Source organism: Ranitomeya imitator, chromosome 2 (assembly GCF_032444005.1).
Source record: "Ranitomeya imitator isolate aRanImi1 chromosome 2, aRanImi1.pri, whole genome shotgun sequence".
NCBI classification, from domain to species: domain Eukaryota; kingdom Metazoa; phylum Chordata; class Amphibia; order Anura; family Dendrobatidae; genus Ranitomeya; species Ranitomeya imitator.
In genome coordinates, this window is record NC_091283.1 from 784,699,153 (window position 1) to 784,726,949 (window position 27,797).

Below are 27,797 nucleotides of genomic sequence, written 5' to 3' on the forward strand. Positions count from 1 at the left end.
CATCACGACATTACCGCCATCGCATCGGGCCTCCATCTAGTATATATATATATATATATATATATATATATATATATATATATATATATATATATATATATATATATATATATATATATATATATATATATATATATATATATACACATACAGCCCCATCCAAAAATTATGGAATCACCAGCCTTGGAGGATGTTAATTCAGCTGTTTAATTTTGAAGAAAAAAAGCAGATCAAAGACATGGCACAAACCTAAAGTCACTCAGGATTGACTGACTCCATGATATTTCCCTTATGCTTGGTTAAAAAAAAGTAACTATTACTGACTACCACATTTTTTGTTCTTGATTTCTTTTAGTGATTCTTAAAGCCAGAAAGCCAGAAAGTTGCCATTTGAAATGACTTTATTTTTGTGCCATGTCTGTGATCTGCTTTTTTTATTCAAAATTAAACAGCTGGAAGGAAGAACAAACTCCAAGGCCGGTGATTCCATACTTTTATTATATTATATATATATAATTGATTAGATAGACAGATAAATAGAAAGACAGAGAGATAGACAGATAGATATTTTTTTGTCTTTGCATCGACATATCATATAAGAAATTTCATCATTCTCTTTATCATATAATATACTCAAAATTGGTGAAATGGTGAAAGAAAACCCCCCACAATTCTGTTATTGTTTTTTTATTTCGTTTTTATAGCAGTCATCATACGGAAATGCTACCAGGCAATATGGTTCTTTGAGGAGCTACCATTATGGTGAAACCAAATATCTATAGTTTCTATTATATTTTATAAGTTCCCAAACAAAAATCTGAACTTTGTTAAAAAAAAAAATGGTTTGTGTCTCCATTTTTTGAAACCCGTCACATTTTCATTTTTCCATTCCTGGAGCAGTCTGAGATTTTGTAGATACAACTTCATAGTTTTTAAGTGCATATTTTGGGCTAAATATGTTGACCTAAAACAGCAATTTGGGCTTTTTGATTATTCTCCTTACGTGATTTACCATATGGGTTAATTCATTTATTATTTTCATATTTCAGACAGATTTATAAATTATGAGCTTAAGATCACTCTTGTACGTACGCCTTCTCAGGCATAGGAGCGTCATAGAAGGGGAGGTTCCTGCTCGGGACCCGGATTCACGAGCCAAATCAGAGAGCCGCCAGCAGGATGGATGCAGAGCAGTAGATTTCATTCTTGGGCAGTTCTTCAGTATTACATTACCAGTCATTCATCTGAACGGCCATTATGTGATCCTACAATGTGCGGCTGGTGCGGCCTCTGACTACCACTCCTGACTCTTAATGGTCTCTTATAAACAGCAAATAAATAGGGGACTTTGTATAAATTGCATAATCCAGGTCTCAATAATCAGAGCTGCAAAGATTTCAGGATTACTGAAACAAAATAACAGTTGGATGTTTCAGGATTAAGTACCGTAGAGCGGCACCAAGCGGATTAATTCCTCCCAGACAAAATAAATAAATGTCCTTCACTACATGTACCAACAAATTAGGATTTAACAATCTATTTATTATTTCAGATGACTTCAAGTGATAATTAGGTAAATTCTGTACATATGTGTACCCAGATTGTGGAGGAATATATATGTCACTGAGACTGATCTACTTTTACAGAGAACAGTGGAAATCATTTGTAGGGAATAGTGATGAGTGAACGTGCTCCGATAAGGTGTTATCCAACCATGCACGGGTGTTACCCAAGTATCTTCGTCGTGCTCGTATATTATGTTCGAGTCCCTGCGGCTGCATGATTTGTAGCTGTTAGACAGCTGCAACATATGGGGGATTGCCTGTTATCTGTGTTGTGGCTGTTTAACAGCTGCGGATCATGCAGCCGCAGGGACTCGAACATAATATACGAGCACGACGAAGATACTTGGGTAACACCCGTGCATGGTTGGATAACACCTTATCGGAGCATGTTCGCTCATCACTACAAGGGAGCATAAAGGAGAACCAAATCAATCATTGATGAAAAGCCACCTTGACCTCAACAATTTGAGACAGACTGATTGCTTGGGATGTAGCTGTCATACATTGAATTCATAGCGGCGAGTTTGTCATCCATGTATACAACAATTCTGAATGGGATGCCTGTATGTTGAGCTACCAGGACAACGATCCAATGGTGGCGATCTATTGGGTTCCGTCCTGGATCAAATACTCATGGTCTATGGATAACCTGACTACATAAGTTTTAGAACACCCCTGTAAGCTGTTCGGTATGGCTGGCTATGGTGGACTGTCACTGACAGAGGAGGCAAATAAGTGGCTCGTTAGCAGTCAGGTTAGCGGTCACAATCCGGTGGATTATTTGTTTTGTTGTCCACATCACACTTATGCACAGACTTCTAGTTCATAGGGAGCTTTTTCCAAGACAAAAAAAAAAAACATTCATTGACTATTGTTGAGAAATGTGTTATTTTTTTGGGGGGGTCTAGCTGACGTGACCCCTACTGTTCCTAGAGGGGGGCCAAAAAAGGGAGGGGTAGGATAAGGAGCCAGGAGCTCTGCCTCTAGCTTCTCCCTCCACGTCCCCCTTCTTATCAGTACTAACCGCCATCTTCTAGCTCAGCAATGTAATAATCTGTCTTCGCAGAGTACAGATTTTTATCTGTGAATTGGGAATTTTGAGAATGAAAGAAGGAAAAGGAAGCAGATTTCTCTGATAAAATATATTACAAAGTTTCTTATTGTCATGTGTTATATTGATCTTTAAAAAAATGAAATGATGGTTAGTCTTTAAAAATATAAAGTTGGTTGGGACCCGCTTTTCAAATGTATCTGCTCTTTTTGATGGCGTGGGCACTAAGGGTCCTTTTCTATGCAGAAGAAATTAGCTGGAGGAATCAGTCTAGTGTTATTTTTTCCATAGAGTTGAATGGGCATGCTGCAATTTTTTTCCTCGAACCATTCAGTCCGAGGAAAAAAATCGGACGTGTGCACGGCCTCATGGAATAACATGGGTTAGCATTTGTCCGAGTTATACAGTCGTCTGTACCAGCCCTTATGCTGAATATTTTTCTGCAAGTTATATATCTTTCTATTCAGATCCTTCTGCCCTAAAGCTTGATGCTGGCAGATTGGATACCATTTTCAATATAACTGGTTATCATTAAAGGGAAGGTGCCTTAAAAAAAAAAAATTAGCAATTGAAAAAATGTAAAGAATTAATGTTTAAAATTTCTTATATTATCATTTGTTTATAATTTAGTAAAATATGAAAAATAAGTTTAAAAGGTTTGGTATTTCCACTTTTAAACACTAGGGGGAGCAGCTACTGAAATTTGACAAAAGCCTAGTGTACAACTAGGAACTAGCTCACATTACGGCACTGCAGTAAATATGGGCGGAGCCTGCTGACATGGGTGTGATGTCTCCTCTCCTCCCCTCCTGGGTGTTTGCTAAGGGATAAGAGAGGATGACATTTAGGAACGCAGTGCGGAGCCATTTTGTTTGTGACTGCAAAGTTATACTGACAAGTAGACAGTCACAGAGGATGTCAGGCGGCAAGGATTCTAGGAGATATATGGTGGAGGCAGCAAGGTTACAGCAGCACAGAGTATTTCAGGAGTGCAGTCTGCTGGTCTATGGGGGGGTCACAGAGAGAGAGAGATATTGCTGCACTGTGGCATGTACCTCCCGGTGTCTCTAAAAGTTGGCAACAAGCAATATGTCTGCATGTTTCTTTTTCTTTTTTCAATTTGGAGACAATTCCCTCATGTATTGATTGATTCATATTTGTTTTACTATTTTTTTTTTCAATAGCGGAAAGTAGTGAGAGAAAGAGAGGAATAAAAGATTTATATGCGCCGTACTCCGAATCTCACATTTCCAAGATTTTATCAGAACTCCTTCCAAGTGTTACAATGTATTTACTTGTTAAAGGTCTAGAAATGTTCCCTGATTATCTAGGAAAGGCTGTCACATACTTCTAAGGCTACTTTCAAGCTAGCGTCAGAATTCGGCCCGTCGCATTGCGTCGGGCCGAGATTCCGACGCTACCGTTGTTAGCGGCGCACAACGGGTACAGCGGATGCATTTTTCCGGCGCATCTGCTGCCCCATTGTGAGGTGCGGGGAGGTGGGGGCGGAGTTCCGGCCGCGCATGCGCGGTCGGAAAAAGCGGTCCGTCTAGAGCAAAAAACGTTACATTTACCGTTTTTTGCTCCCGGCGGTCCGCCACAACACGGCGCAACCGTCGCATGACGGTTGCGATGTGTGTTAATACGTCGCAATGCGTCGGTAATGTTACTCTATGGGGCAAAAACGCATCCTGCAAACAACTTTGCAGGATGCGTTTTTTCCCCTAAATGACGCATTGCGACGGATTAAAAAAAACGCCAGTGTGAAAGTAGCCTAAATGAGAGCGGCATGTGCAGAAAGGTGGGTGTCACAATTGGGTCAGGCTGCTCAGTGCAACCACTTGTCTGTACTCCTGTGCGATCAACAAAAGCGAAATAATCAAGAATCTTCCGCAAGAGACCAGACGGCTCATCTCAATACTGCTGGAACCTTCTGACAACAGACGGCTAATTCAATTCTGCAAAGAAGGTGTGTTATTGAAAAAAAAAAAATCCCTGCTCCGCTTCAATGCACATTTGAAAAGAGAGTTAGAAGCCGATGCACAATAATAAAGCGGGAAACCGCCGAGAAACGCTTCACTAATGGGAACAAATGTAAGAAAATGGAGAACAAAGACTTTTCGTTTTTTTTCCTTGTTTTTTTCATTTTCGGTTCAATAAAAATTCATATAACTATTATCATTAAAGGGAACCTGTCACCGTGAAAATGCAGGCACCATGATATAGAGCAAGGGGAGCTGAGCAAATTGATATATAGTTTTTTTGAGTCCTATCAGTGACTGACAGATAGCGATGTATGCACACTGACACAAGGAAAGCCGTCAGTCACTGATAGGACCGCCCACTTGACCAGAAAGTGCAGTTTTGACCAGGGGTGCCCAAACTTTTACTGCCACTGTCAGTAAACACCCTCATGACATCAGGAGAGCAGACTGTAAGTCATTACATGTCTCACGCTGGGAACTCACCCTTTCATTTATAATAATCTCTGGAGTCAGATTCTAATGGAGATCTATGTCCGGCCCATAGATCTTAACAGCTCATTTACATATTCAGAAAAACGTGGATTTGTTCAGAATAAGACATCGGAGCGCAGATATCAAGGTATCATTTTATGCAGCTTACTAACCCCATAGACCGCTTAAGAGGGTTGATCGTACTGATAGATTCCCTTTAAATAAAAAAAAAACTACATCTGGAGAGCAAGCAGTCCATCAGTTTGGTGGTGCAGACATTATTGCGTTCAGACACCAGGAAAATGCGTAAAAAATGGCACCCAGATGCTGCATCAATGTCGTAGTTATAAATATATTTTTCACCTCCATATCTAAACGTAAACTGTGACGGATTTTTATATAAATGTGTCCCCGTTCCTTTCTCTAGCTCACTACACGAATAGATCTGCAATATTTTTTGCTTTTGTTGTTTTTTTTATGTCGTTTTTGTGACAGTTTTTTCTTTTTTTTCCCCTTTCTTTATGGATCACATTAAAACTCGCCGTGTGAAGGAAGCCGCTGCATCTAAATTAGAAAGGATGAGCTCGATATTTGTTTGTTTGCTTCTTTTATTTTTCTAGCTTTTGACTCCTCCAGCAATATCTTCCCTGTGAGTCAGAACCTCGTACAGGCCGAGATGTTACAGCGTTTGGTTCGGTTCCCATGTGTCCCGATATTCCCAGAGCAATCCACGTTGTTGCTAAAAAAAAAATTATCTTAGTGAAGTATTTGAGGGAAAATTTGCATGAATTCAATTTTACGCTCGGTCGCTCAGAGAATCTGTGCGTAATGAGTCTAAGTATGATGCAGAGCACGGCTGGGCCGTTATATACATGGCAGACGGATTTCTGATCATTTTCAACATATCTCACCGTGGAAATATGTAACGATATGTCAGTTCCCAATACTCGTGGGGAAAAAGGATTACCGGTCCTTACCTGTGGCCCATTCTTTTAGGCCATGTTGCAAGTACAAGGTTTTACATTTTTTTCACAACTTTCATTCATTAGGACATGCTAGAAATGATTAATGGGTGTGACAGTATTGAGACATTCATTGATCCCACCAGCTCTAAATTCAAGGGTAAAATCTGTGTTCAGTGAAGAGACATTTTGCGATTACTGAGATAGGAGATGACAGTTGGTGCTTTTAAAATTCTATGGAGGAGGGAGGAGCTAGAGACAAACATTCTATAAGTGCTCATGAAATAACAGTAACAGTTCTCCATAGAACTTTATAAGCACCAACTGTCATCTTCTATCTCAGTAGCGGAAACATTTGTGTTCACTGAAGGCAGATTTTACCCATGAATTGAGAATTTTGAGAATGAAAGATCGGTCCAGTAGGAGAAAGAAGAAGTTTACAAAGTTTATTTTCAAATGTACTTGATGTATGAAAGTAAAAAAAATGTAAAAAAAAAATAGCAGTTACTTTTTAAGTTGTCCATACACATTAGACAAAGATTGGACGACCTAATAGAATTCAGCAGGACCAGATGATAATTGAATGTGTAAATGATGTTTGACAGACGTATATATTATGCAGTTGTTGGGCAGGAACAAGCTTGGACTGGCCCTCGGGAGAACAGGAGAATCCTCCGGCGGGCCCCTGTGCAGGAGTGGACCACCACTCTCTTATATAAGCAGTACTTGCACAATGTACTTGAATCATGACATTCAAAATCTTTTTTTCTTTTAGTAATTTGCTCTTTTAGCCGTTTATAATTTGTTTGTTTGGAAGAGTCATTTATTGAGTGATAAATTATCCCGCTGACTTCTATCACACTTTCTGTGACCCTATATTTAATTCTTTGAAGGCTGCTTAGAATATCCCCAGACCCATCTGCTCTATCCATGATGAATTTACTGTTTGTATAGAAATGTATTCTCAAAAAATAATGGACAATACATAAAGTTCTCATCTGTACCATGAAGAATTTTGCAGTGTTCTTTTTATTTCTTTGTTGAGATAAAAATAGTCAGTTACTATACAGAATGGTCACTTGTTTATTTTGTAGAGGCCGAGTAAATTGCCTTTTTTTATAATAAATGATACAAGGACTACACAGTCATGGAGGAAAGAAATAAGTCATTGTGTTGGGTGGTGTATGGGCCCACTGAGGACCTTATTATGTCATTATTGTGATAGTGTATTGGGTAAGTCCAAATCCCGGACTCTTAGCACAGACGCTGCTAGTTTACAATGGTGGATTATACGGATAAATTCACAACTGACTAACAGAAGAGTCGAGTTTTTCTTTCTGGGTAAAACTGAGATCTATGGATGTGTGATAAATTCACTGAAACAGACAATTGCAATTCTATTTTCTTTTCTTTTACAAATAGCTGTATAATAATAAGTACCGTATTTTCCGGCGTATAAGACGACTGGGCGTATAAGACGACCCCCAACTTTTCCAGTTAAAATATAAAATCTTCTCAAAAGTCGGGGGTTGTCTTATATGCTGGGTGTCGTCTTATAGGGTGGGTGCGGAGCAATCTGCGGTCGAAGTATATAGTGGGGGGGAGTTGTCCCGATGATGAGGTGAGGGAGCGCCTCACCAGGAAGGTGTAAGTGAAGCAAACTGTCAGCGTCTGGGATGCCAGGGGTATGCAAAAAAGAGAGAGAGCGGTGCTGTGCCTAGAAAAACACTCCTCTTTCACTCATCTGGCTCGCCCTTGTATCCTATTATCTCCTTCTCTGCCTCTGCTTCACTTACACCTTCCCGGTGAGGCGCCCTCTCACCTCGTCATTGGGGTGGCTCCCCCCACAATATGCGGCGACCGCAGATTACTCCGCACCTGCCCTATAAGACGACACCTGGCGAATAAGACGATACCCGACTTTTGAGAAGATTTCCAAGGGTTAAAAAGTAGTCTTATACACCAGAAAATACAGTATAATGCATGATTTAGTATGGGGGATTCCTACTTTATAAGGGTCAAAATAGAAGACATAAAACTATGATGAAAAGTTTATTTTCCTTACATATATAGCGCCATCATATAGCACAGTGCCTTACAGATCTAATTAAAGACTTACTAAGACTTACTCAGAGATGCAGGAAAGAAATATATCTTGGTACCGTGTTAGCCAGTAGATAGAGAAATATTTAGAATTGAGAGTTCTCAGTGGTTGATACCTATTAATGGCTAACTGAAAAGATGGTAACATATTGCAAGCTTTCGAGACTACTCAGGTCTCTTCATCAGGCAAAGACTAAGGCTATGTGCACACGTTCAGGAATTCATGCAGAAAATTCCTGTGGAAATCCGGACATTTCTGCCAGATTTCTGCATGAAATCCGCATGCGGTTTTTTGCGCGGTTTTGACGCGGTTTTTGCGCGTTTTTTTCCGGACATTTCCCAATGCATTAGACAGTGGGAAATCCGCGAAAAAAACGCAAAATTATAGAACAGGTTCATTATTTTTCCGCAATGCGTTTTTCATGCGGAAAAACGCACATCATGTGCACAGAAATTGCGGATTTCATTAAAAATGATAGGATGCTTAATGTAAGCAGATTATATGCGGTTTTATAGCATTTTTATAGCGCAAAAATGCTAGAAAACCGCAAATAATCTGCAACGTGTGCACATAGCCTAAAAGAAATTCTGAAGAATCACATATTTATGCACAACATAGCATAGAAAAAAAAAAAGGAAAAGGGATCCTAACAACCAAGAAGAGGTCAGACTGGACACCTCCACCTGGACACAACCCTCATTTGGATAAATATATAGACTCCTTCAGACATTTGATAAATTCCACCATCATAGATACTAACAGGAGACAAGCATCCAAAAAATTGGAGTCGGATCCTAAACAGGACTATTACAAGGAACTAAACAAGTTGGTATCTTGTCTGCCCGATGAATCCATAAGAGCCGGTGACCTGATACCAGGAAGTCCAAGGACAGGGACATTCTACATGCTTCCCAAAATCCACAAATCTGGAAACCCAGGAAGACCAATTATTTCATGTGTGGGCACCCTTACTGAGCAGGTATCTGGATGGGTAGAGGGTATTCTTAAATCCCTGATATAGGATACACCCAGCTTCATACAGGACACAACTGACCTATTGAATAAACTATCAGCAATAGGTCTTCTACCAGAAGGAACCATCCTGGCCACCATGGATGTGGAATCTTTCTACTCCAATATCCCACACCAGGATGGATTAAATGCCTGCAAATTCTTCCTGGAAAACACAGGGACTGATGCTGATTCTGTGCTGAAACTTATTAAATTCATCGTCACCCACAACTACTTTGAATTTGACAAGAAGATCTATCTACAGGAGACCGGCACAGCAATGGGAAGTAAAATGGCTCCACAGTATGCAAATCTTTTCATGGCCAAGCTTGAAAGTGACTTTTTGTCCTCATGTCCCATCAGGCCTCTGGCGTACTACCGCTACATTGATTGATGACATTTTAATCATCTGGACGGAGTCTGAGCCACAGCTAAGGACGTTCCATGAACAGTTTAATCAATTTCATCCTACCATCAACTTGACACTCAACTACTCCTGCACTGAAATTAACTTTTTGGACACCATCATTAAGCTACAGAACAATAAAATAGAGACATCCCTGTATCAGAAGCCAATCGACCGTCCAACATACCTTAAATGGGACAGTTTCCATCCAAAACACATAAAAACTCTATTGTCTACAGCCAAGCCATCAGATACAATCATATATGTTCCTACCCAATGGACAGGGATGAACACCTTGGTCGCCTCAGAAAGACCTTTTTGAATCAGGGCTACCATCCAAGAACAATTGAAAATCAGATCACAAGAGCCACCAGAATATCAAGGAATCACCTGCTACATTACAAAGCTAAAGAAAATAACCGGGTACCTCTAGTAGTTACCTACTATCCAAATCTGGAGCTGCTAAGGGGAGGTGCACAGAAATTACAACCTTTACTGCAAAAAGATGCCCGCTTACAATCCATTTTTCCAGACCCCCCACTACTGTGTTTTAGGCAGCCCCCAAATCTAGGAAGCATCATTGTCAAGAGCTCCCTGTCCTCTCCAACAGCTGCAGGTACCTTTCCTTGCAATCAGAAAAAATGTAAAACCTGTCCATTTATAATGACCACGGACAAGATAAAGATCCCCAATTCACATCAGGACTACAAGATACCTGGTATTATCAGCTGCGTCACTTCTAATGTGGTGTACCTAATTATTTGTACTAAATGTCCAACTGGGGGTCTGTATGTGGGGGAGACAGGGCCAAAGCTTAGAACAAGAATGAATTCTCACCCCCACACAATAAGAGAAAAAAGAATGGATCTACCTGTGGCAATACATTTTTGTCTCCCAAATCATAACATGGACATGAAATTACTTGTTTTAAAAGGTAACTTCAAATCTAAGAGAGACAGAAGAGTATGGGAATATAAACTGATGACGACCTTTGACAGTCTTAGTGCAGGAATGAATGTGTCGCATGGATTTATGTCTTTTCACATTAACTAAGTAACTTGCCCCTCAGACCATGTGAGGTCATCACAACAGAACCAGACCCCAATCAGAGGACAATAAAACATTCCTTATCTAAGAAATGGTCAAATATTTGTGGACATAAATGTTTATCACTCATGGTAATTCTGCCTCATGTCACCTGTCTTATCCATGGCTTTTGTTTGTTTTTTCTGTGCATAAATATGTGATTCTCCAGAATTTCTTTTAGTCTGTGCCTGATGAAGAGACCTGTGTAGTCTCGAAAGCTTGCCATTTGTTACCATCTTTTCAGTTAGCCATTAATAGGTATCAACCACTGAGGACTCTCAATTCTAAATATTTTCCCCTCACAGATGGAAATCTGAGTCAAGTTACTTGGCACCTCCACTTAAAGAGTAACCGTCAATTTAATTTTTATTTTGTAAATCAATAGCGCAGATTAAAATAAGGAACTTTGTAAGCATGGACATGAAATTACTTGTAACTGCAAATCTCAGAGAGACAGAATAGTTTGGGAGTATAAGCTGATGATGACCTTTGACACTCTCAGTGCAGGAATGAATGTGTTGCATGGATTTATGTCTTTTTACATTAACTAAGGAATTTGCTCCTCAGACCATTTGGGGTCATCATAACAGAACCAGACTCCAATCAGAAGACAATAAAACATTCCTTATCTATGAACTCTTCCAATACTTATGGACATAACTGTTTATCAGTCACATAACGGTAGTTCTGCTTCACGTCACCTGTCTTGTCTATGGCATTTTTCTGTGCTGTGTTGTGTATAAATATGTGATTCTTCAGAATTTCTTTTAGTCTATGCCTGATGAAGAGCCCTGAGTAGTCTCGAAAGCTTGCAATTTGTTACCATCTTTTCAGTTAGCCATCAACCACTGAGGACTCTGAATTCTACGAACTCTCTAAGATTTCTGATTAGAGAAATCTGCTTCTTTCTCTGCCAAAATTGATCAGTCAAAATTTTGAGACAGGAGGTTAGAGTTGCTATGGATGCAATTCTATGTAGGCGGGAGGATCTAGTGGTTAAGCCCCTCCCTAGTCCCGTCTTTTGCCACCTGCATAGAATCTTATCAGTTACATCGTCCATCTCCTGTCTCAGTAATGGGAAAGTCTTCACTGAATGCAGATTTTGATAATGACTGAACAATTCAGGCAGAGAAAGAAGCAGATTTCTCCGATAAGATATATTATAAAGTTGCTTATTTTCATGTGTATTACTGATTTATGGAATCAAAATTAAAATGAAGATTATGCTTTAAGATTGTGGTTTTAGGTAATGGGCAGCAGCTAGTTGTAAGTTTACTGTGAAGTCATCCATGAATTATCCCAGCAGGATTAGTACACGCTGACATCAAAGAAGAAGACAAGTGTTTAGTAGCAATTCAAGCATGGGATAATCCCTTTAAAGGAAACATGTCAGCACATTTTTACTGATAGGTTTCCTTTAAAGGGATTATAAGTAGTGATATGGCTGTATAGTTGCTTGTATGTCAATAAAACTGACACTATTTTAGTAAAGATCAGATTTGCAAATCATTAGAAATCTAGTGTAGAAGTCATATACATACAAATGAGCCAGAAATTGCTTTGCGGGCGTGTTAATGTACATGCAGTGACACTCCCCAAGTGCACTTCTAGCCTGATTTGCATATGGCTTCCTCTAGTGTTCTCATGTCTGGCACATCAGATCTCTACAAAACAGGTGTCATTTTTATAGGGAAACTAGTACCAATAGAGACATACCACTACGTCTAGATGCAAGATATTGCTGACAGGTTCTCTTAAAGGGATGAAAGCATAGGAACTACAAATCTCAGAAATGTGCCAGTCTTCCATTAAATTAAGATGGACGGGAATATGGTTGGTGATGATGTGAATGCGATGTTAGCGCTTATGGGAGTGGGCAGTATTTTTCCCAGAGTGGCTTTGTTAAAAAGAACAATGCACATACACTTAGGGAACTCTGACTGTATATGTGGATGGTGAGAAGACAGGGCCTCAGTGATTCTTCAGTGATTGCTGAAGGTGTGCGTCTTTTGGGCGTTTTATTACAGATCATTATCCGCTATAATGATAGGCTGTAAAGTGGTAATCACCATGTAGATGATAATTCATTATGACATCAGTGAAAAATGATGGTGCGATATTGTAGTGACTTATCAGTACCTTGGTCAAAAGTAAAATACATTTTCAACAGGACAGAAAGCACCACTAGAAGAGATAGGTACCCCAAAAGGACACAATGTCTGGTGCTAAACGCCGGACGCAGACTTCTCCCGGAAGTCCGTTGAAGAGACAGAGAGGATTTTCCAGCCAGAAATTCGGGTCACCATTCTTCTAAATGGCGTTCGGGTTCTGATTCAAGTTCGGGTACAGTTCTGGTGCCTAAACTGCACTTTGGAATAAAGTTCGGGTCGAGTACCAGAATCTGAAATTCCACAGGTCCGCTCATCCCTAACTCTGATACCATTTGTAGTATTTGGTGGCATTTTCATTTTTTTATTACTCAGAACGTATATTCAAGTTGGCAGCTCCATTGATTGTAACACGTACAATAAGGAAACCTTAGAGGCTATGGACATCTTTGACATAAATGGAAAGCAATATTTTAACATATGTTAGTAAGTACCTTTAGTTAAAAAAAAATTGCATTAAGTTGTAGGTACCAATCTTCACTCCTTCATTCATCATTCATTTTCAGACCCCGTAATATTTAGCTTGCAACCTGATCCAAGTTTTGGATTTCTCTCTTTTGGGACTGTTTTTCTCTCAAATATGAGCTGGCTATGTGCTCTGTGTGTATCGAAGGTGCTGCTGTCTTCATTAGCTCATATATCGGCCCAACTTTTATCTTACATTTATTTCCTCTTTGTGTTTTTCTCCGTACCTTCCTCTTGTGTTTTCTCTGCCCTCCCTGAGACTGAACATGCTTTCCCCCCCCCCCATACTGTTAAAATCTGTGTATAATTTCCACTTCCCAGCTGATTTCTCTAACACTGAATAATGGGGAGAAAGAGAGCATTGAGAACCATTAGACGCATGAGCCGGTGGAATTTGTAATATTCTGCAGATTCCGCAGCTAAACAAGGGACTTAAACAATATGAATGAAGACTTTTTAGATAGTCGCTTAACTTTACATTTTGAAAGGAAATTAATATTAACAAAAAGAATGATATGCAAAGGTGTACATGGTCTTCAACCAACCCATTGATATTTCAGTGGTGTCTCATTTGACAATTGTCTCTCCTTAGTGTGTAGTTAATCATAACTATGGTGAGATACATGGTCTCCTTGTAAAACATATGTGCAGATTATGAATAATAACATGTTTCTTATTTTCAGGGAACAAATCTCAAGACAGCGGCATCGCAGAGATGGAGGAGCTGCCTGTACCTCATAACATCAAGATAAGTAATATCACATGTGACTCTTTCAAGATCTCGTGGGATATGGATTCTAAATCTAAGGATCGGATAACACACTACTTTATTGATCTGAATAAGAAGGAAAACAAGAATTCCAACAAGTTTAAGCATAAGGTAAATCATTTTTCGATGTCTTCATGATACATTTTGGTATCTGATCTGCTCTATTTCGCTATTTGTCCCAATTGACCAAGCACTATAGATTTTCACTTCAGCCTGACCCCCGCCAACTGCATATAGTCAGCTGCTTAGACAATTAATAGTCAATGGCGTACTGTAGTACTTCAACTGATTGTTAATGTAGACTATAAATGGTAAATGTAACGATGGTATGGTGGCTTCTTACAGAGCATATCCCTAGAAGTTTCTCTTGAATTCCTCAGTAGTACAGCACGCCACAATGGAGAATGCCATAGTTTATTTCACTGAGATACATACAGAATCTAACAGTGGAAGTTCATTGGCCCCTAGACTGTTATATTCGCTGTATTCATACTTAACAGCATCTTGTTTTTCAAAATAGGGGTGTTTAAGTCCCATCCAGTAACACTGAAACTGGGAGGAGCTCTCACTTTTAGTCCTTCCCGGGCACATAAACTAGGAGGGGCTCTCATTTTTAGTCCTGCCAGGAACACCGAAACTAGGAGTAGCTGTCACTTTAGCTCGCCTCTGCACCTAGCATTCACATGGTATGTTCATCCACCCAGCTCTCCTGCTGTCTGTCTATGAAGTGCACATAGTACATCACCCAGCTTTGCACATAGACTCGCCTCTGCACCTAGCATTCACATGGTATGCCTTTCAGCTAACCCCAGCTTTACCCCACCCGTGTTATTTATGACGTTATTTACTCTGGCTTGATTGCATGCATCTGGTCCACTCTTAATTCTCTGACCATGATGAGCAGAGACCACTCCTCTCTGCTTCACACCTGAATGCACTTAGTTGTACTTATATTGCATAGCTCAAGTCTGCATAGACTTCAGTCTGCAGTGTGATTCCTATAAGTGCGTCCTAGAAGTGTGAAGATTACAGTAGAATTAAAACCTGAATTGAACCTGAAGGGAACTGAAGGTAACTGGCCAGTCACTGTAAACAATGTTTCTGTTTATTTTCACTCTCACCCCTATAATCCTTCACTTTATGCTACCTCCCCTAATCCCCATACCAAGTAAGGAACTGTTTATCTCTGCTTCAATCCTCCCCATCCATCTCACCTCCTCCTCAGAACTGTTCCTTAACCTACAATCCTCTGCCTCCAAACGCAGACAGCCCCCCTCATGCCCTCTCCTGCTCCCACCTGATAACACTTTATCTGCTCCTTCTCACTGCTGGTGATATCTCTCCAAATCCTGGTCCTCCTCACCACATTCCCACAGTCATTTCTACCTCCCATCCACGCTTTATCACAAACTTCCATAACCTCTCTAACCTTATACCCATTCACTCAGCCCCCGTTTCCCCAGTCCCACTAACAGGAGCTCTGTGGAACGCTCGCTCTGTCTGCAACAAGCTTTCCTACATCCATGATCTTTTTGTTACTACCAAACTTTCCTTCCTCGCCATCACCGAAACCTGGCTCACCCCTTCTGACACAGCCTCCCCTGCTGCACTCTCTTATGGTGGCTTCCACCTTTCTCACACACCCCGCCCCAGCAGCAAACATGGTGGAGGAGTTGGTTTTCTCCTGTCAGATAACTGCTCCTTCACCCCAATCCCACTGCAACCCTCTGTTACCCTCCCTAACTGTGAGGTGCACTCTGTGCGCATCTACTCCCCCTCCAACCTCCAACTGGCTGTCAATTACCGCCCCCAGGGCCAGCCACCACCTTCTTTGAAAACTTCACCACCTGGCTACTTCATTTCCTTTCCGTGGACATCCCCACTATCATCATGGGGGACTTCAACATCCCCATTGACACTTCCCTCTCAGCTGCCACTAAACTTCTATCTCTCACTTCCTCCTTCAGCCTCACTCAATAGTCTTCTACAGCCACCCACAAAGATGGTCACACACTGGACCTCATCTTCACCCGCCTCTGCTCCCTATCTAACCTCTCTAACTCACCTCCTCTCTCTGACCACAATCTACTCACATTCTCTTCCCTCTCCACTCCATGTCTACAATCCCCACCCCACAAACTTTCACACCCTCGCAGAAATCTTAAACATCTTGACCTACATTCATTCTCTGAATCCCTCCTCCCTCTCACAGATATAAGTTCCTTACGCAATGCGGATGACGCTGCCGCTCTGTATAACACCACAATAGCTGTAGCTTTGGAATCTGCTGCCCCACTTCCACATACCAAAGCTCGCAAAATCAACAGACAGTCCTGGCACACCAGCCTGACCAAAGAACTGAAGCGAGCTTCCAGGGCTGCAGAGCGGAGATGGAAAAGATCCCACTCCAACGAGCACTTCATCGCATTCAAACAGTCCCTCACTACTTTCAAGACCACACTCGCCACAGCTAAACAAACCTACTTCTCATCTCTCATATCCTCCCTGTCTCACTACCCTAAACAGTTATTCAACACCTTCAATTCTCTCCTCCGTCCCCCAGCACCTCCTCCCTCCCCACTTATCTCAGCTGAAAACTTTGCCTCATTTTTCAAGCAGAAGATTGATAACATCAGAGACAGTTTTGGTCAACAACCCCCAGAACCCTTCCTCCCGACTTCCCAGGCCTCCGCCTCCAAAACTTCTCCACCATTACAGAAGATCAACTCTCCACTCTACTCTCAAGATCGCATCTCACCACCTGTGCACTTGACCCGCTCCCATCCCACTTCATCCCAAACCTCACCACAGTCTTCATCCCGACCCTAACCCATCACTAACAACTGGTGTTTTCCCCTCAAGCTTTAAACATGCCTCCATCACACATATCCTCAAAAAGCCTTCTCTTGACCCATCCTCTGTATCTAGCTATCGCCCTATATCACTTCTCCCCTATGACTCCAAACTACTGGAACAACACGTCTACCTTGAACTGTCCTCCCATCTCTCTTCTTGCTCCCTCTTTGACCGCTTACAATCTGGCTTCCGGTCACACTATTCCACTGAAACTGCCCTAACTAAGGTCACCAATGACCTCTTAACTGCCAAGAGCAAGCGACACTACTCTGTCCTCCTCGACCTGTCGGCTGCCTTTGACACAGTGGACCATTCCCTATTATTACAGACCCTTTCATCCCTTGGCATCACAGACTTGGCCCTATCCTGGATCTCATCATACCTAACAGACCGGACATTCAGCGTCTCCCACTCACACGCCACCTCCTCACCTCGCCCACTATCTGTCGGAGTCCCACAAGGTTCAGTCCTAGGGCCCCTGCTCTTCTCCATTTACACTTTTGGCCTGAGACAGCTCATAGAATCTCATGGCTTTCAGTATCACCTCTATGCTGATGACGCACAGATCTACATCTCTGGACCAGATATCACCTCCCTACTAACCAGAATCCCTCAATGTCTGTCCACTATTTCATCCTTCTTCTCCACTAGATTTCTGAAACTTAACATGGACAAAACAGAATTCATCACCTTTCCCCCATCTCACGCAACCCCCCCAATGAACCTATCTATTACAGTAAATGGCTGCCCACTCTCCCCAGTCCCGCTGATGACGCACAGATCTACATCTCTGGACCAGATATCACCTCCCTACTAACCAGAATCCCTCAATGTCTGTCCACTATTTCATCCTTCTTCTCCACTAGATTTCTGAAACTTAACATGGACAAAACAGAATTCATCACCTTTCCCCCATCTCACGCAACCCCCCCAATGAACCTATCTATTACAGTAAATGGCTGCCCACTCTCCCCAGTCCCGCTGATGACGCACAGATCTACATCTCTGGACCAGATATCACCTCCCTACTAACCAGAATCCCTCAATGTCTGTCCACTATTTCATCCTTCTTCTCCACGAGATTTCTGAAACTTAACATGGACAAAACAGAATTCACCACCTTTCCCCCCAATGAACCTATCTATTACGGTAAATGGCTGCCCACTCTCCCCAGTCCCACAAGCTCGCTGCCTCGGGGTAATCCTTGACGCTGATCTCTAGTTCAAACCACATATCCAAGCCCTTTCCATTTCCTGCCGACTTCAACTCAAAAATATTTCACGAATCCGTACATTCCTCAACCAAGAATCTGCAAAAACCCTAGTGCATGCCCTCATCATCTCTCGCCTTGACTACTGCAACCTCCTGCTCTGTGGCCTCCCCTTTAACACTCTCCCACCCCTCCAATCTATTCTAAACTCTGCTGCCCGACTAATCTACCTGTCCACCCGCTATTCCCCAGCCTCTCCCCTCTGTCAATCCCTTCACTGGCTCCCCATTGCCCAGAGACTCCAGTACAAAACCCTAACCATGACGTACAAAGCCATCCACAACCTGTCTCATCCATACATCTGAGACCTCGTCTCTCCGTACTTACCTACACGCAACATCCGATCCTCACAAGATCTCCTTCTCTACTCCTCTCTTATCGCCTCTTCCCACAATCGTATACAAGATTTCTCTCGCATATCACCCCTACTCTGGAACCCTCTACCACAACACATCAGACTCTCGCCTACCATCGAAACCTTCAAAAAGAGCCTGAAGACCCACCTCTTCCGACAAGCCTACAACCTGCAGTAACCACCGATCGACCAAACCGCTGCATGACCAGCTCTATCCTCACCTACTGTATTCTCACCCATCCCTTGTAGATTGTGAGCCCTCACGGGCAGGGTCCTCTCTCCTCCTGTACCAGTTATGACTTGTATTGTTTAAGATTATTGTACTTGTTTTTATTATGTATACCCCCCCTCACATGTAAAGTGCCATGGAATAAATGGCGCTATAACAATAAATAATAATAATAACTTTTAGTCCTGCCAGGAACACCAAAACGAGGATGAGGTCTCACTTTTAGTCCTGCCCTGGAACACTGAAACTAGGAGGAGCTCTCATTTTTAGTCCTGCCAGGAACACCGAAACTAGGAGGAGCTCTCACTTTTAGTCCCGAGAGGAACACCGAAACTAGGAGGTGCTCTCACTTTTAGTCCCGCCAGGAACACCGAAACTAGGAGGAGCTCTCAGTTTTAGTCCCGCCAGGAACACCGAAACTAGGAGGAGCTCTGACTTTTAGTCCCGCCAGGAACACCGAAACTAGGAGGAGCTCTCACTTTTAGTTCTGCCCAGGAACACTAAAACTGGGAGTAGCTGTCACTTTTAGTCCCGCCCAGGAACACTGAAACTAGGGGGAGCTCTCATTTTTAGTCCCCCCAGGAACACCGAAACTAGGAGAAGCCCTCAATTTAAATTTTGCTCAGGAACATCAAAATTAGAAGGAGCCCCCACTTTTGGACTGGGCTTACATGAACTTGCCTCTTTTAGGACAGGGCATGCCCGAATTTGAGAGTATTGGTGTCAAAATAGCAACGGTTTTGTTTATCAATTGCTGAAATCCATTATTTTTTCCAATTGATAGGGTCGGGTGCAGTTAGGCTGGGTCTGCACGATGACAGGTGTCATGCGACAGAAACATTTGTGCATCTTATCTGTGACACTGTCCTGCGACTATTTTAGAACTGCGATTTGGCTGTAAATAAAACAGGCTTATCACAGACAAGACGCATGCAAGTTGCGTTTGCATGCCTCTTGCATTGAAGTTTATTGAAAGTGGTGATCTGCGCTTTGCGACCAGTGACAAAAAATCAATCAAATTTTTAAACATTGGGACCCTGTTTTGCAGTCGCGGATGGTCGCAGGTCACAATGTGAGACCATAGAAAATCATTAGATGCGATGTTGCAATAAGATACCGGATCTCAATTATCAGTCAAGTCACACGACCAAAAACATTTGTGCAACTTGTCTGCAACTTTCTGTCTTGTGCACATGTCTATTTTTTACACAGACCGTGTGTCCGAGCAAAACACACAGAGACGTGTCCATTTTTCCGGCAGCACGAATTACAAGGCCCAATACAAGTCTATGTTCTGTGAAAAATATGTACAGCACATAGATAGCAACCATGTGCCACGGTGTGCTATCCGGGTGTAACAGTGTAAAGTATAGAAGACGCTTTGTAGTATATTTATTTCTTTATCCATACTGGAAAAACACTGATGGACACTGATGGTAAAAAAGGACACACGGATGACACTTGGACGAAACACGGAGGACACACTGATGGTAGAAACGGACACACGGATGACACACTGATGGTAAAAACAGACACATGGATAACACAATGATGGTAAAAATGGACACACGGATAACACACCGATGGTAAAAACGGACACATGGATGACACACTGATGGTAAAAACGGACACATGGATAACACACTGATGGTAAAAACAGACACACAGATGACACTGATGGTAAAAACGGACACACGAATGACACACTGATGGTAAAAACGGACACACGGATAACACATTGATGGTAAAAGTGGACACACGGATAACACACTGATGGAAAAAACGGACACATGGATGACACTGATGGTAAAAACGGACACAGGGATAACACACTGATGGTAAAAACAGACACACGAATGACACACTGATGGAAAACACTGATGACACCGATTTTAGTTTTCCACACACGTGTTTTATACAGACATGTGAAGGGGTTTCTAAAGTCTTTGGCATCTTGTGTCCAGTGACAGAAAATCCAACACAATTGTGAACATTTGCGACTTTGCGTTGCCGTCACGGTACATTGTAGTTTGCAGTGTGAGCCGATAGGAAACTTTAAATGTGATGTCATCATTCGACACTGCGTTGTAAATGTGGTGTGACACTGTGTAGCTCCAGCCTTACACTGCACTATAGAAATACACCTTGTGTGATCCTGCCTCACCGCTTCCCCTCCGCTGGACACTCTTTGTCCTCAGGGGACGCTCATTTATCCCTTTTATGCAAAAGTCTGTGATTGTTTTTATAAGGGTAGACTGTCAGAAATGCAATAATCACGGTAAGAAGATTTTGGAGCTGTTTATAATTGAAGGACTTGGTAATTGCAGTTATTGTAATTTATTGATCGACTCCTCCAGTCAGAGCTCCAGGTATCTGCACGCAGCACATGTGGTCAGCGCATTATCCGTAAATCGCTCCTGCAATCAAGGAGCCGCAAACAATACAATCTCTATTACAATTTGTCATAGAAAATAAATAGGTTAAAGCTTCTTCGCCGCCTGGAAGGACAGAGATTGGCATTGCACTTCAAATATATCTCCTTGATGTTTTGCATAATGATGAATACTACAACTGGATGAAGTTCGCATTGTTGTTTGGCAGGCAAATATTTTATCAAGAAGTATGACAAATGCAGGGAAATCTTAGAATCAAATACGACCTAAGCAGAAGCTTAAAGGATATTGTGACAAAACACTCTGGGATCGCCTTTGCTGGGGTCAAAGGACACGTGGTTTGTGCATTGAATCTGAGGCGTACAGCAGGTTTCTGAGCAGGCTGACCTCAGGTCAGATTTATTAACGTGAAAGCAACACAAAAAACAAAACATAAAAATAAATCCTAGCCTGTCCGGCACTAACTAAACAAATACGTTGCTATCTCAACAACTGGGGGGGCTTCTCCCACCCAGCTAACATCATACAGATCTTGAGCAGAGCTCTTCACTCACGTTTGTCTCACACAGGCAGGCAATCTGTGTGCCCCAGGCAGACACTGGAAACACCCAGCTGGTCATCTTTTATTCCTGCAATCATTAACCCATTAGCACCCTGAAGATACTGAGTGGCCTAATTCACATAGGACAAACACCTGGGCGAGATATACCTGCCTCCATCTACCACACCAGCATGAGTCTTACATATCCCCCCCCCTTGCTCAGACCACTCCGGTCGAGCAAGAACACTTTTGAAACAGTGCACTCGGGATAGGGCATCGGCGTTCCCCATCTGCACCCCAGGTCGGTGCTCCACCGTAAAAGAGTAAGCCTGCAGGGCAAGGAACCACCGGGTTACCCGACTATTACGGTCCTTGTGGAGGTGCATCCACTTGAGAGGGGCATGGTCTGTGACCAGCCTAAACTTCCTACCAGCCAAGTAATACTTGAGGGAGTCGAGAGCCCATTTAATGGCTAGGCACTCTTTTTCAACCACGGCATACCTCTGCTCATGTACATTCAGTTTCCGACTGAGATAGAGGACCGGGTGTTCGACTCCGTCCCTCACCTGGGAAAGTACAGCTCCGACACCAGTATCAGAGGCATCAGTTTGTACCACAAACTCGCTGCTGAAATCAGGAGTCACTAGTACGGGCTGAGAGCACAAAGCCTGTTTCAGGCTGTGGAAGGCCTCTTCAGCAGCTGAGGTCCATTTTACCATGACGGAACCCTTCCCCTTGGTAAGATCCGTCAAGGGAGTAGCCATGGCTGCAAAATTGGGTATGAACCGGCGATAATAGCCGGCAATCCCCAGGAAAGCCTGCACTTGTTTCTTGTTCACTGGTTGTGGCCAGCCCTGAATTGCCTGTATTTTGTCGATCTGGGGTTTAACCACTCCTCGGCCAATCACGTAGCCCAAGTATCGGGCTTCTTCAAGCCCAATGTGGCATTTCTTGGGGTTTGCCGTTAAACCTGCATCTCGCAGGTCATCAATCACGGCTTGTACCTTCTGTAGATGAGTTTCCCAGTCCATGCTGTAAATTACGATGTCATCCAGGTAGGCAGAAGCGTACTGTCTGTGAGGCCTCAAGACTCGATCCATCAATCTCTGGAACGTTGCGGGAGCTCCGTGAAGTCCAAACGGCATATAGACATACTGGAACAGACCTTCCGGTGTAGCAAATGCCGTCTTCTCCCTGGCCGCCTCGGCCAGAGGAATCTGCCAGTACCCCTTTGTTAAATCCAGGGTCGTAATGTATCGGGCTTTACCAAGCCGGTCGATCAACTCATCGACCCGGGGCATAGGGTACGCATCAAATTTAGAAACTGCATTCAGTTTCCTAAAGTCATTACAAAACCAGATGGAGCCATCCGGTTTAGGTATCAACACAATTGGACTGGACCAGGCGCTGTGTGACTCCTCAATGACTCCTAAGTCCAACATTGCCATCACTTCCCGGGAGACGGCTTCACGGCGGGCTTCCGGAATCCGGTAGGGCTTCACATGAACAGTGACGCCAGGCTCTGTGACAATCTCATGTTTCACCAACTTCGTCCGGCCAGGTTTTTCGGAGAAGAACTGTCGGTTCTGTAACAAAAATTGCTTAACCTCAGATTTTTGTCGTTCTGAGAGAGTCTCAGCAACCTGCACCTCTGGTACAGTAGGTGAACAAACCGGACGGGGCAGATCCGCCGTTAGGGCAGAGCGGTCTTTCCAGGATTTTATCAGATTCACATGATAAATCTGTTCCGGTTTTCTCTTACCCGGCTGGTACACTTTATAGTTCACTTCACCAACTCTTTCTCGGACCTCAAACGGGCCCTGCCATTTCGCCAGGAATTTACTATCCACCGTAGGGATTAGGACCAACACCCTATCGCCGGGTGCAAATGTACGGACCTTAGCGCCTCTATCATAACTTTGCCTCTGGGCTCCCTGGGCCTGTAACATATGGTCCCTAACAATGGGCATGACAGCGGCAATACGATCCTGCATTTGTGTTACATGGTCAATCACCGTTTTAAAGGGAGTGACTTGACCTTCCCAGGTTTCTTTTGCGACGTCCAGCAGTCCCCGGGGACGACGGGCGTACAACAGTTCGAAAGGCGAAAATCCTGTGGAAGACTGGGGAACTTCCCTAATGGCAAACAGCAAATAGGGTAACAAGTAATCCCAGTTCTTCCCATCTTTGTCTATCGCCTTCCGGAGCATCTGTTTTAAGGTTTTGTTGAAGCGCTCAACCAGGCCATCTGTTTGAGGGTGATAGACAGACGTACGCAACGGGTCTATTTGTAAGAGCCTGCAGAGCTCCTTCATTACCCTCGACATAAAGGGAGTCCCCTGGTCGGTGAGTATCTGTTTTGGAATTCCCACCCGACTAAACACTTGTACCAATTCCTTGGCGATCGTCTTGGTAGCTGTGTTACGCAAAGGGACGGCTTCCGGGTAACGAGTGGCATAGTCCACGATGACGAGGATATGTTGGTGCCCACGTGCGGATCGGGGAAGGGGCCCAACCAAATCCATCCCAATTCTCTCAAAAGGGACCTCGATGATAGGAAGGGGTACCAAAGGGCTACGGAACTGAGATTTAGGGGCCGCGATTTGGCACTCTGGACAGGACTCACAATAGTTACGCACATCACAATGTATTCCAGGCCACACAAAACAATGCAATATCCTTTCTGTGGTTTTCTGTACCCCCAGATGTCCCCCCATTATATGACCGTGGGCCAAATCCAGTACCTTCCGCCGATAAGGTTTGGGTACCACTAACCGTTGCACTGTGTCTTCCCCTTTTTTTTCTACCTGGTAGAGCAAATCATTTTCAAGAACCATATACGGGTACGCTAGCCTAGTGTCAGGTTCTACGGGTACCCCATCTATCATTTTTACATTTTTCCTAGCCGGAGTCAAGGTAGGATCTTTCATTTGCTCGCTGTGGAAGTCATCCACCTGGACTCCCAAATCTGGCAGGCAGGGTGCCGGATGGCTGTCTGCCTCCGCCTCTCGCTGAGGTTCCTCAGTTTCCTCTGTTTCCCCCGCCATGACGGAGAAGGGGTACTGAAGGTTAGATTCACTAACCTCCCCAGCAACATCTTCCTGTGGGGTCTCCTCTAGGGACTCGGGACCTCCAGATGGCATGGGAGAAGATTCACGGGTACAGCTACCGTGAAGGAGCAACTGATTCTCCCACAACTGCCAGAAATAGGGAAAATCCCTGCCCAGGATTACATCATGTAACAATGCGGGAACGAGTCCCACTTTGTGCTGCACTGACCCATAGGGAGTAGAAATCCATATGACCGCTGTTAAGTACGAGCGGGTGTCACCATGCACACACGTCACAGAAAACTTGTCAGACGGACCAGACGGAAGTGCCACCAGACTAGCTTTCACCAGAGTCACCACACTTCCAGAGTCTAGTAATGCCACAACATTTTTCCCATCAACAGATAATTCACACAGGTGTTTCACTGTATCATTTTGACCCGCATTCACACTCACTAGCTGTGTAACCAAAGACATGCGTTTTCTAGAGTCTATAACGTCGCACTGCATGGGTTCAGCGGTAACAGGACAGTTCGCAGAAACATGACCCTTCTCATGGCAGCGGAAACACCTAACAGGTCCCCTACTGAGACCACCGTCCAATACTCTTGGTCTCGGAGTGCGAGCAGTCCCGGACTCCTCCCCCACAGTTTTAAGCGATTTTCCTTCACCCGTGGTCCCTGGAACAGTCTTACCGGTTCCACGAGGAGGAGGCACAGTCCGGGGGTTGGCGGTGTCGTCGGGAAGTCCTTCTGCCACGGAATAACGCTCGACCAACTCCACAAGTTGATCCGCTGTCGTGGGATTTCCTTGGCTTACCCACCTTTTCAGCGCTGGGGGTAGTACTCTCAGGTACTTGTCCAGGACAACCCGCTGGATTATTTCGGGTATTGTCAGTACCTCGGGTTGCAGCCATTTCTTTGTCAAGTAGATCAGGTCGAGCATCTGAGACCGCGCCGGTTTATCTTGCTGGTATGTCCACTGATGTACCCTCTGTGCACGGACAGCCGTCGTCACACCCAGCCGGGCCAGGATCTCTGCTTTCAGCTTCTCAAAGTCCTGAGCGACCTCCGGGTCCAAATCATGGTAAGCTTTTTGGGCCTCGCCGGAGAGAAACGGGGCAATCAAATCGGCCCACCGTGCCTTCGGCCACTTCTCTCTCAATGCCGTCCGCTCAAACGTTGTCAGATATGCCTCGACGTCATCTTCTGCAGTCAGCTTTTGCCAGTATCGACTCACATGGATCCTTCTGGACTCTGCTTCCGGGTCAGCGTCAGGCATGCTCACCAGGCGCTGCGCCACCTGTTGGAGAAGTTGGCGGTCTGCAACCGTCATGTCCAGTAACTCCTTCAGCTGTGCGGCCATCAAGCGATTAGCTTCGTGCTGTGCGGCAGTGGCCTGCTGCTGTACGGCAGTGGACTTTACTAAGGCTTTCACCACGTCTTCCATGCTGTCGCCTGTGCCACGGTATGCCCGCGTTCTCCACCACAATGTGACAAAACACTCTGGGATCGCCTTTGCTGGGGTCAAAGGACACGTGGTTTGTGCATTGAATCTGAGGCGTACAGCAGGTTTCTGAGCAGGCTGACCTCAGGTCAGATTTATTAACGTGAAAGCAACACAAAAAACAAAACATAAAAATAAATCCTAGCCTGTCCGGCACTAACTAAACAAATACGTTGCTATCTCAACAACTGGGGGGGCTTCTCCCACCCAGCTAACATCATACAGATCTTGAGCAGAGCTCTTCACTCACGTTTGTCTCACACAGGCAGGCAATCTGTGTGCCCCAGGCAGACACTGGAAACACCCAGCTGGTCATCTTTTATTCCTGCAATCATTAACCCATTAGCACCCTGAAGATACTGAGTGGCCTAATTCACATAGGACAAACACCTGGGCGAGATATACCTGCCTCCATCTACCACACCAGCATGAGTCTTACAATATGAAGACCCTTTTTTGTACTTGAAGGAGACCTGTCATCAGGTAGATCCCACCTCTGTTGTGACTGTAATTCTCGTCTAATTTTCAATTTTCATACTGTACCTCCAAAAATTGACCATCGTCTTGTCTTCAACCATATGTATATTTCCCCAGGACGGTTCCCAAATCATCTTCAGTTCCTGCAATGTTTTATAATCCAGCCCTCTCCTTGATTGAAGTGGATGACGTTCCTCACCTCATCCACATTGCACCGCCTGAGGCCGGGGTCACGCAACCATTCTCTCATCTGAGAAAATCGGTCCAATTATGCCAATCACACTCTGATCAGACTCTAATCAGAGTGGGATCCGATTTTCTCGGAGATGGAAAAAAAAAAAGTTTCTCCACCTCCTCTATATTGTCAGTCTGTGAAAACCGGACCGCACTCAGATGTCACCCGAGTACCGTCAAATGTTTTCCAAGGACCCTTAGAATTGAATGGGCGAGTGCCATCTGATTCTCGGAGATAAATCGTACATACTATGATTTTTTCCTGGGACCGACTCCGTCCGGGGAAAAGATAGGACATGTGCATGTCTCTTAACTCGTACTCTCACCATAAATCTGAAGGCAAACGCAGGCACATTGATCAGATGACTCTGCTGCCGTAAACAGATGTAAAGCGAGAGTGCTCGATAGACAGCACAATGCGGATGATGTATTGGACATCGTTCACACAAGTCAAGGCAAGCTGGCTGTGTTGTATATCATTGCAGGGGATACTGAGAACGGTTAAGGAACTGGCCCATCAAAACAGACGTGATTGACGAGGAACAAGAATAAAATCAATTTTTGGAGAGCTACGACAGAACATAATTAAAATGATTTTTGAAGCGTGCGTGCTACGCTCACAACACTGTGGTGGGAGCCATTAAGAACACTGAAACCTAATGACAGATTCCCTTTACATAAAAATATTTTTAGCTAAAGCTCGTTTTTAAACTTATGTTTTGACCTTTTTGGCTTCTGCGGCCTCTATGTGTCACCGTACATAGCAGGCAGCGAGCTTGTTCTGATGGCAGAGGTATCTGTCTTCTTCTAAATCTCTGAACTAATTTATGACCACGTGAAAGT

At 43.6% G+C, this 27,797-nt stretch overlaps 1 protein-coding gene across 2 annotated transcripts in view; it reads left to right on the plus strand.

The window, feature by feature from the left end:
* The window catches only part of PHYHIPL (phytanoyl-CoA 2-hydroxylase interacting protein like), a 165,208-nt gene that overhangs the window by 92,090 nt on the left and 45,321 nt on the right, over window positions 1–27,797 (plus strand). For both annotated transcript variants that reach the window (XM_069753564.1, XM_069753565.1), the window contains exon 2: window positions 13,958–14,154. In XM_069753564.1, coding sequence (XP_069609665.1) covers window positions 13,958–14,154 — 197 coding nt within the window. The remainder of the gene's footprint in view (window positions 1–13,957; window positions 14,155–27,797) is intronic.